This window comes from Pollicipes pollicipes, unplaced genomic scaffold (genome assembly GCF_011947565.3).
Source record: "Pollicipes pollicipes isolate AB1234 unplaced genomic scaffold, Ppol_2.1 Scaffold_4295;HRSCAF=5057_pilon_pilon_pilon, whole genome shotgun sequence".
NCBI lineage: Eukaryota > Metazoa > Arthropoda > Thecostraca > Pollicipedomorpha > Pollicipedidae > Pollicipes > Pollicipes pollicipes.
In genome coordinates, this window is record NW_023596461.1 from 11,563,878 (window position 1) to 11,573,055 (window position 9,178).

The 9,178-nt window shown below is 53.9% G+C and overlaps 1 protein-coding gene across 1 annotated transcript; it reads left to right on the forward strand.

Moving 5' to 3' along the window:
• Positions 1 to 966: 966 nt before the first annotated feature.
• On the forward strand, positions 967 to 8,490 carry LOC119097153 (RING finger protein 207-like). Its single transcript, XM_037220213.1, has 6 exons — positions 967 to 1,003; positions 5,332 to 5,461; positions 5,837 to 5,937; positions 6,798 to 6,946; positions 7,834 to 7,940; positions 8,323 to 8,490. Exons 2-6 carry the CDS (start codon positions 5,363 to 5,365, stop codon positions 8,488 to 8,490), a joined length of 624 nt encoding a protein of 207 aa, XP_037076108.1. The 5' UTR covers positions 967 to 1,003; positions 5,332 to 5,362.
• The last annotated feature ends 688 nt before the right edge of the window (positions 8,491 to 9,178 follow it).

Sequence of the window (9,178 nt, forward strand, 5' to 3'; positions counted from 1 at the left end):
AGGTACCTATCTTCTTATGTGGGTTGATAAGTTTCAGGGACAGAGCCGTGGACAGGACTCCAGTGATCGAAACAATGGGTACAAAAAGCCCACGGGACCAGACGGAAACGTTGAAGTAGGTACAAGGAAAAGTTTAGTTTATGTTCGCGGGGCAGCCATCCAAAACGGATTGGACAGCTGTGAACCCAACAGCAGCTAAGTAACATAGGCCTGTATCAGACTTTCCACTTCCTTGCCACCGGAACAAGCTGGCTGCACAGCAAACACCAGCAAACGCGGCACCGTGCCCCCAGCAGGGACAGGACGGATTTTATGATTGAGTACCCTGGGCACGCTCCAGCAAACGGTTTGGTTGCATATGCTGGAAAGCCGCCTGTGAGTTACGTCAAGTCTTCTTCTTGGACGGGCTTGTGTAGATATGAAAATGAGCAATGACGTCATCAATTCCGATATCGCACACCATACTGTCCACACATTTGTAGAAATCGCGCCACTGTGTGTCTCATTTGCGGCAGGATAGACCTTGCCAATGCCAAAGTATCAAGGACTAAATCTTGTGAGATATAATTTGCTGTTGTTCATATATCTAGAAACATTTTCCATATTTTTTCGCGGCTGCATATTGCATTACTGCAGACTTTCTTTAACTGTGACATTAAAAGTGCAAACTGACAATGGCTTTCATTTTAGTATAGCATGTTTTGGTATAGAAAGAAAAGGTTACAAATATTTCATTGATTACGTATCTTTAAAAGGCAGTCGAGCTTTCTCACTATCTGTTGAACAAATTGATATTTTAGGGGAGCTTGCGAACAAAATACTTATCGTCCGAAAACTCATTGCTTTTCCAAAAGTGATGTTATTCCACCGAGTGGGAAATGCGTCTGCTGCGCTAGTATTGTATTTTCGGAAATTTTGTGTTCCATGATTTTGCGGTTGTATTCTCTGGAATGCCTGGGAAAAATTGGATAGTTGGGAACGATAAGAGACCAAGGGGAGTGAGGTAGCTCTATGCGAATACTATGGACGTATATTGCACGTCCACTTGTTAGTGCATATGCTATTGCGCTACCGAACCTGCACTGAGTTGTCTTAAGTTCGTGAACCCATGCGTCTACCCATGCAACATTTTTTTTGCAGACATTTTAGACGTATGGACATTGGTGCTATTCTGGGTTCAAACAGCTGATATAGTAACATACATGTTTTGACATAAGCAGCATTAAACATTGGTGCTTGCTGCCCAGATTGAAAAAATACACTACAGCCTGAAGAACATGCCTATTGCTGCAGCAACATGAAGGCAATAAATTCAGTGCATATTCACCATGAATACATGAACCCACAGTTTGGAGTGCTGTCACAACCAAATTCAGAGCTTAGACTGCTGATGTCTCTATTAACTGTAATAGCACATACTTTTCAGCAAACATACTCTGAGAATTTTTGTTCTCTGCAAGCTAATTTTCAAAATCCAGCACAACCTGGTCTGGCCTGAGATAGGCACTTACTAAATGATGTTTAGCTCATCAATGTCCTGCTGGTATCCTCTGCAATGGATGAATTTCTTGGCAGACTTGCCCTCAACCTTTGTGCAACTCGTAAGTGGATTTGCCCTAATAATGGCTTTGTTTTGTTCATTAAAATTGGGTGTTCTGTGATCATTTCTTAAGGTCATGGTTATCATACATGGGATGTCACAAGTTTTAAGCATTTATCAGGATATGATGCACGTCAATATGGTAAGAGGCCACCAGATCAGGCTGTGCCAACATCCTATGGCTAATTTTGATGCTTTCCTTCATGCTTAGTTTCCATGTGCAGAAAGCTTTTTGGTAAAGGTAGGGCTTTTATATTTCTGAGCCATCACTCACATCCAGTGCGTTGCCTTCATTTCTGAGAGCTGCATGTGTTAAGGCTTAGTGTTGAAAGATAGTCATTAACAGGGGTACATTCTCTTAACCAGAATTACAGATAGGTTTCAGGATGATATTATGTTGTTAGCTGGAAAACCTGTAGCTTTCAAGGTTTTTTTAGTACTGGTAATCTGCCATCAGTGGCCTGGCAAGGGTCTTAGCACATTGCATGTATCTGTAACAGCAAACTGACATTGGGGATAACTGGAGTGGTAGGTATGACAATATAGTGAACAACAGTTGGACCTGTTGGAAACCTCGGCCCATTGCTGTGACCTTAAAAGGAAGGCCAGCGGTATCAGTATTGTTCTCTATGGTCTTCTCTTTTATCAATATCTGCCCTTAATTTCCAGGCTAGAACTGAGCCAAAGAACTGATAAATTAATTGTCCTTATGTGGATATAAAACGGATGCATGTTGTAATGGTGCTCACTGATTCTATTCATATATAAAGAAATGGTAAACTTTACTTTTATGCATTTCTTCCCCACCACCATTGTCAACAAAATGACCTCTCACAAACCCGATCAATTTTAGAATCATTGGCCTTTAGAACCCCATCCAGTATCTAGGCTGGCAAAGGCAAGCACAGTTTGATGGGGAAGAGGATCAGTCATTTCACTGAAGCAGCTGTTAGGCTGGGATGCTTACTTTTGTCTAAGTTGTAGAGTGCAAAGGCTTTCAACGGTTAGTGAAAAAATGTTTTTAATGTCTTTAATAATTGGGTGGGATGTTTGGTCTTCAGTAGAACTCACATGGCCTCTTTGCATGAACAATTGTTGCCATAGAACATTCAAATATGTTTCAATTTGAGCAGAGGGCTAAAATTGGGATGAACATAGGGTTATGAACAAGCTCAGATAGGATATACCTGCAGCTCTAAATAATTGCAGTAACTACCATTTTTCTTGGGTACAGTTAGGAGCACAAAATTGTTGTGTACCATTTAGCAGCAGGGTGCCAGCTTTTGCAACACTTCTGATTTATTGAAACCCTTAGTGCAGCAGATCAAGAGCATGCATGGCATCCATTGACCCACCTGTTTATGGTGTTTTTCATAATCATTCTCAGATCTTGGCAGGCAGAATACATGTGAATTTGACTTCAACTTTTTGGTGTAAACAAGTGTACTTCATACCTGTTGTCATGTGGCCAATTTAATGTTGTCCAACCCTTAGTAACAACAGGGACACTTAAGTATGTTTGTCAGGGCCCAGAAATCATTACATGTGGGCTTTTATTTGGTGTCAAGCGCAAGATGCATACAGCAAGATATATAGCCATGAAGAGCATGTAGTTCCAATGCAATGTGGCCAGTATTCATCCATAATGGTATTTTGAAAATACTTTAGTCACAGTGTTGATAGACTTAGAATGAATTTTCTGATTTTGTTTGTTTGAAATGGATTGGCTTCATTATTTGCAGATGTTAGTCTAACAATAGGCATTAAGCCTTGCTTTGTTCTTTTGTATTTGCCTACCCATCTGTGATTAGTGCCACAGATTGGCAATGATGCCTGGAGTGAACAGCCATGATTTTCAGGCACACAGACACATAAGATATACTGGTCTTTAGTGACAGGAAGGGTGGATTCTGTAGGATTTTTGCTCTGAGAGCGATTTTGTGAGATGTATAATGTCCAAGTTTGAAGGTGCCTGCAGGCAGGATGTTTTGCCAGATATGGTATTCCTGCAATCTGATAATATGAGATGTTGCTACCACGACATATTACACAGAAACATAAAGTTCTTATTTCGAGAAAGGCTCGCTCCGTGACCGGAGGCTGGTCTCGGGTATCGGCTCCGCTGCGCGAGAGACCTGCGCAGTTTGACGCAGGGGAGGGCCGATAATGGTGTTTGCATAACTGTGAGTGGATGCGTGCGGTCGGTCACGAGCGCTCGAAGACAAACCATGGATCGGTAGCTCTCTGAGCATTTTATCGATTTGCCATATCTCAGCAGCCAGAGAAGACGAAGGTCTGAAACTGATTGCCCTTACCGTGTATGGGCTGTGCTCCAAATATTGTGATCTGGCAAATAATATGCGTGAATGTTGGTCACCATGCGCTGAACCATGCACCTGTGTTGCTATCATGTCCCATTATCCCCCGATGTAGGGCACACGTGTTGTATTGGAGGCCGGTTTTGGAAAGCGTCACATTACAGCTTCCCGGTCTCTTACTGGGGCGCCTGTGGTCCGGGTGGTATTGAGGTTACCCCGCGATTTGTGTACGGAACATTTGCTTGCGCCATGCAGTCGGCTTCGCGAGTTGGTCTGTTCTTCTTGCCGAGATCTGACACCTGTCCCTGAAAACGTCCAGCAGCGAGCTGAGTCGTGGACGTTGCTCGAGGGCGTGTGACAGGCTGCACAAACCGCCTCAATTTGCCACTGCCATCGCGTGGTCCCGGTTTACTCAAGATTATTGGTCTCATATCGTCGTGGAGTCAGTTTTAGCCAGTTTGCCAGGAGCCAGTTTGGAGAGGTTTTAGCTCGGTTGTGACATTTGTGGAACAGCTTTTTCACAATAAGCATACTTTACGTTTTCCATGTTGATTGCATGGAGCATGTTAAATGCGTTTTAGCTTGTAATGTCTTGAATGTCACGCCCGGTCCAGCAGCTTGCATGCAGGCGTCTTTAAGGATGCACACCATAAGCTTTACAAAATCGTGCTTCTTTTCGCTGGGAGCTATGAAACTGCGATCAGTGCTTGTTAAGATATGAGCCTCCGAAATCGTGACGGCTGGGGCCGGTCTGGCACGTGCCGCTCAACTTGAGCACTGTATCGCCGTCCAAGCGAGCCTCGCTCGTCACGAGCACGCCCGCGGCCGTGCGCCCGTGTACGCTCGTGCCATTGGCCGGGGGTCCCACCGGCATTCGTGGAACACGTCGTGAAGCAGGTGACGTGATAACAAGACGGCACCACTTTGGCATTCCTGAAGGGGGGGGGGGGGGCAGATTTCCTCGGCTGGTCGCAAAGCAGGTGCCTCCGGTAGTACATCCGGGGCTTAGGCAAACCAGGTGTTGGTGGTACGTGCTAGGGCGCTGAGCAGGTGGCGGCGGCGGACTCCGGGGCGGTGCTGCGTCACACCACTGTCCGTGGACCGCGGCTAAATCAACTAGCCCGAGGTGGCATCGTTGTGCGTCACCTGGCAACGAAGTAGTTAAGCGGGCACTAACCCGCCGTGGCATGCGCTATACGAAATGGCGACTTGGTGGGCGGTGGAACCCGGCGCTCAGTCCACCGAACCACTGGAAACCTCTGGCTGGTCGGTGTGGTCGTATTCGTCGGACTCTCGCGAGCGTAACAGCGGCATCAAAACTAGCCCATCTCGGTGTTGACGCGGGGGTGTCTGCATTGTCGCGCAAGGTGTTGACAGATGGTGGCCCTGCCGCTAACCTGGCGTGTGTCGCAGCGGCGCGCTGTGTGACGTCACTGGTGCTGCCATGGCCGGCGGCATCCTGTCCTCCAGCATGGACGATCTGCTGCCGAGCTCGGTGGACGAGCTGTGCCGTAACCCGCTGCTCTGCCCGCTGTGTAACCAGGTGAGAGGCGACGGCGATCCGCCACGCCGTCCGTGCCGGTGCCAGTGCCGGTCGGCCGGCCCGACGCCGCCCACCCACGGCTGTGCTCTGATTGCGAGCATGGCTTGTGCAGCTGCCGTGGTCAGCAGCATTGCAGCCATGTGTGCCTGCTGTGTTATCGACGGTCGCAGTGTGCCATGCCGATTCTAACGAGGGAAATGGAAGGTGGTAGCAGTGGGTTATGTATGGGTCGCACCGCGAACATTTTCGTGGTGAGGTAGACATTTTGTGATGGAGGCACTGCGTCATGATCCGCGTTAAGGAGCGTAGAAGTCTTGAGCGGTCGCTGTGGTGTGTCGCTGCGCAGCTGACTGCCCCGTCCGACACCATTGACAGGTGTACGACGAACCGTGCCTGCTGGTGTGTTTTCACTCGTTCTGCGCCAAGTGTTTGCGGGTGCGTGTGGTGGACGGACGGCTGAGCTGCACCATCTGCAGGTGAGTCCCGGCCCCGGCCCCGGCCCCGGCCCCGGCCCCGGCCCCGGCCCCGGCCCGGCCCCGGCCCCGGCCCCGGCCCCGGCCCGGCCCCGGCCCCGGCCCCGGCCCCGGCCCCGGCCCGGCCCCGGCCCCGGCCCCGGCCCCGGCTCCGGCCCCGGCCCCGGCCCCGGCTCCGGCTCCGGCTCCGGCTCCGGCTCCGGCTCCGGCTCCGGCTCCGGCTCCGGCCCCGGCCCCGGCCCCGGCCCCGGCCCCGGCCCCGGCCCCGGCCAGCAGCCCTTATCCCGTCGTCGGCAGCCGAACCGCACGGCGTCGACCGCCTGCTGGGTGAATCACCGCCCCAGTCCCTTTGTCCTCACCTGAGTCAACACTCAACCCTGCGGCCGGCACCACCTGTGCTCAGTCGAATACGACGAACGACGGGAGTGACCAGCCGTGCCAGGACCCGCTGCCCGGGGCGTGGCCCGCTGCCCGGGGTATTACCCGCTGCCTGGGGTATGACCCGCTGCCTGGGGTATGACCCTGCCTGGGGCATGACCCGCTGCCCGGGGCGTGACCCGCTGCCTAGGGTATGACCCGCTGCCTGGGATATGACCCGCTGCCCGGGACGTGACCCGCTGCCCGGGACGTGACCGCTGCCCGGGCGTGACCCGCTGCCTGCGGTGCGGCGTCTGGCCTGGTCTGACCCGCACGGGCTGGCTGCGGCTGTCGATCGGCGCCGCGGCCGCCTGGTCAGCCAGCCCGCGGGTCCGAGCGCAGCCGGGCCCCGCGCGGCCGCCTGGTCAGCCAGCCCGCCGGTCCGAGCGCGGCCGGGCCTCGCGCGGCCGCCTTTGACGCCGCGCTGCCGGCCCGACCTGCCGCAGTAAGACGACGGTGCTGAAGGACGGCAACAGCTTGCCGCCGGCTGACGTGCTGCTCCGCTTCCTGGTCGAGTTCTCCACCGAGGCGCGCACGCCCTGCGCCAACTGCGAGACCACCGAGAATATCAGCATGTTCTTCTGCAACACCTGCGGTACGGCATCGCCGCTCTCGTAATGCCAAGCTTGCTTTCGGCTTCGTCGCTGATGAGATCAAAACCGGTTTCAGCACGAACGAAAACGATTGCAGGGGCTGTGCAATAGAGCGATCACGGCACGTTCGTTGACAAACAGGATGGGTGAATTACTTTGGACGAGTATTGGGCCCGTTGGGCTAAGGCCCAAGTGATGTCGTTGAGTCCTTTTGAACTTTTTTGCATTTTTGGTTTGCGAGACAAGTTAGCGGAAATAATGTGGGCGAGACTCGCCTCAGATGGATGATAAACAGAAGATGGGGGCTGGTTACACCTGTCTTGTATCCATATGGAAGTGGCGGTCCCCAGCTGGCCCGGTGGTCATCGTGTACCGCCCAGTGGCGCGAGGAGATGCCGAGCTGCTGCCGCCCTCCGCCGTGGCCGCCTCGCGCAGTCCACCCCGGCATGGCCGGCGGCCGGTCTGCCAGCCACGCCCGGGTACTGGTGGCGCGCGGCGCGCGGTCAGCGCGCTCGTGGCCCGTGGTGGGGGCCAGCTGCGGCCGCTGCTGCAGCCACCGCTGAATGGCCGGGTGGAGCGGACCGATCTGTCGGTGATTGGTGCCGCTTATGGCGCCCCCCACCCAGACACACGCTATAGCCGGCGTCAATAGGCCGTGGCGAAGTAATTTCCCGAATGTGCAAAAAAAAGTGCCGTTGCTGAATATGTCCAACAGTGCGCAGCTTCCTACCGACCTTCTCCAGCCCTGCTCCCTCACTACCGTGCCTAGTTATTCGGCTATATATATATAATATATATATATATATAATATATATATATATATATATATATGCCCGGGTAGCGGGCGGTGCCGTGCTCGGCTGACTGTCTCTGCCGCCCACCGCTCCAGGCCAGGCGCTGTGTGAGCGCTGCAAGAACGAGACGCACCGCGCCAAGATGTTCTCCATGCACGAGGTTATGACGCTGTCGGAGCGACTGCGCAAGGCCTGCAAGCAGGTGAGCGGCCGCACCCGGCTCCGAGGCTCGCCCCGTCGCCAGCGACGCCGCCGTCGCCCGCCAGAGAGCGCTGCCGTCCGGCACCGTAGCGCCCACGCGAATCTGTGCACGTGCAGTGGCGTTTGGACCAGTGGTCTCGTCGTCGTCCGGTATGCCTCTGTGAATGCATAGTGACTGGTGGTATCGGGGCCGTCTGAACGCTACAAAGGCCGTCGTGCACCTGTTCCCCTCGTGCCGAGGCTGCGGCATGATTCACGGCCACACGGCCCTGTCCGCTGATCTCAAGGTCGCAACGGTGTACCGCTGCAGCAGCTGAGGCGTGCCGGTGTCTTGTATGTCGGCCGGTCGTTGACGTCCGCGATGGTGGCGCCGTTGGCCGCAGTGTGCGGTGCACAACGAGCCCCACATCATGTTCAGCACGGACAAGAAGGAGCTGCTCTGCATCAACTGCTTCCGCGAGTACAGCGCCGAGTCCAAGCTGCACTGCGTCGACCTGGACACGGCCTACTCGGACAGCGTGCGCCGTCTGGAGCGGACCGTGGGTGGGTAGAGCGCGCCGCCCGGACCCGGGGACTGGGCCTGAGCCGGGGCCACCCTGTCCCCTGAGCTGAACTGCGCGCTGCGGACCGAGGTCCGGGTGAGCTGATTGCAGACAAATCGCAAATGGGCATAGGTCGTTTGTAGCATGAATGAGTACGTATGTTAACAAGTTGCTGTGCAGATGATGGATGGTGTCAACTCGGCTCTGCTGATCGGCTCAGCTCGCATTGATGTACCGCTCATGTTCCGTGGCCTCCCAGCTGACGTTTCAACGGCATTGATGAGCAGCGCCTTGAATAATGCTAACAACTGTCCGTGTCTGAAGGACGTAATCAATATTGTGGGGTGTACGGGGACAAGTGTCAGCGAGTTGTGTCTGTCAAGAGGGCACACGTGGGCTGCAGAACGCGATGAGGTACAGCGCCATCCTGGCCAGCCCGTGTGTTCGTGGCCTGAGTACCTGCGAGCTGCAGAACTCGGTACACGGTCCGACATCACCCGGTACGGGCGCGTGTGTGTCCGTGCCCAGAGTATCTGCAAGCTGCAGAACTCTGTATTGGGTCCGACACCACCTGCTGTGGGCGGGTGTGTGTTCGTGCCCAGAGTATCCGCGAGCTGCAGAACTTGTACAAGGTCCGAACACGGTCCGACAGCACCGGGTATGGGCGTGTGGTGTGTCCGTACCCAGAGTATTCCCG

What these genes read in the sequence shown, in the direction of transcription:
- LOC119097153 (XM_037220213.1), top strand. Translation starts at nt 5,363, where the DNA reads ATGGCCGGCGGCATCCTGTCCTCCAGCATGGACGATCTGCTGCCGAGC. An exon ending in TCTGCCCGCTGTGTAACCAG is followed by an intron (nt 5,462 to 5,836) that starts GTGAGAGGCGAC and finishes CACCATTGACAG; the next exon opens with GTGTACGACGAACCGTGCCT. An exon ending in CTGAGCTGCACCATCTGCAG is followed by an intron (nt 5,938 to 6,797) that starts GTGAGTCCCGGC and finishes GACCTGCCGCAG; the next exon opens with TAAGACGACGGTGCTGAAGG.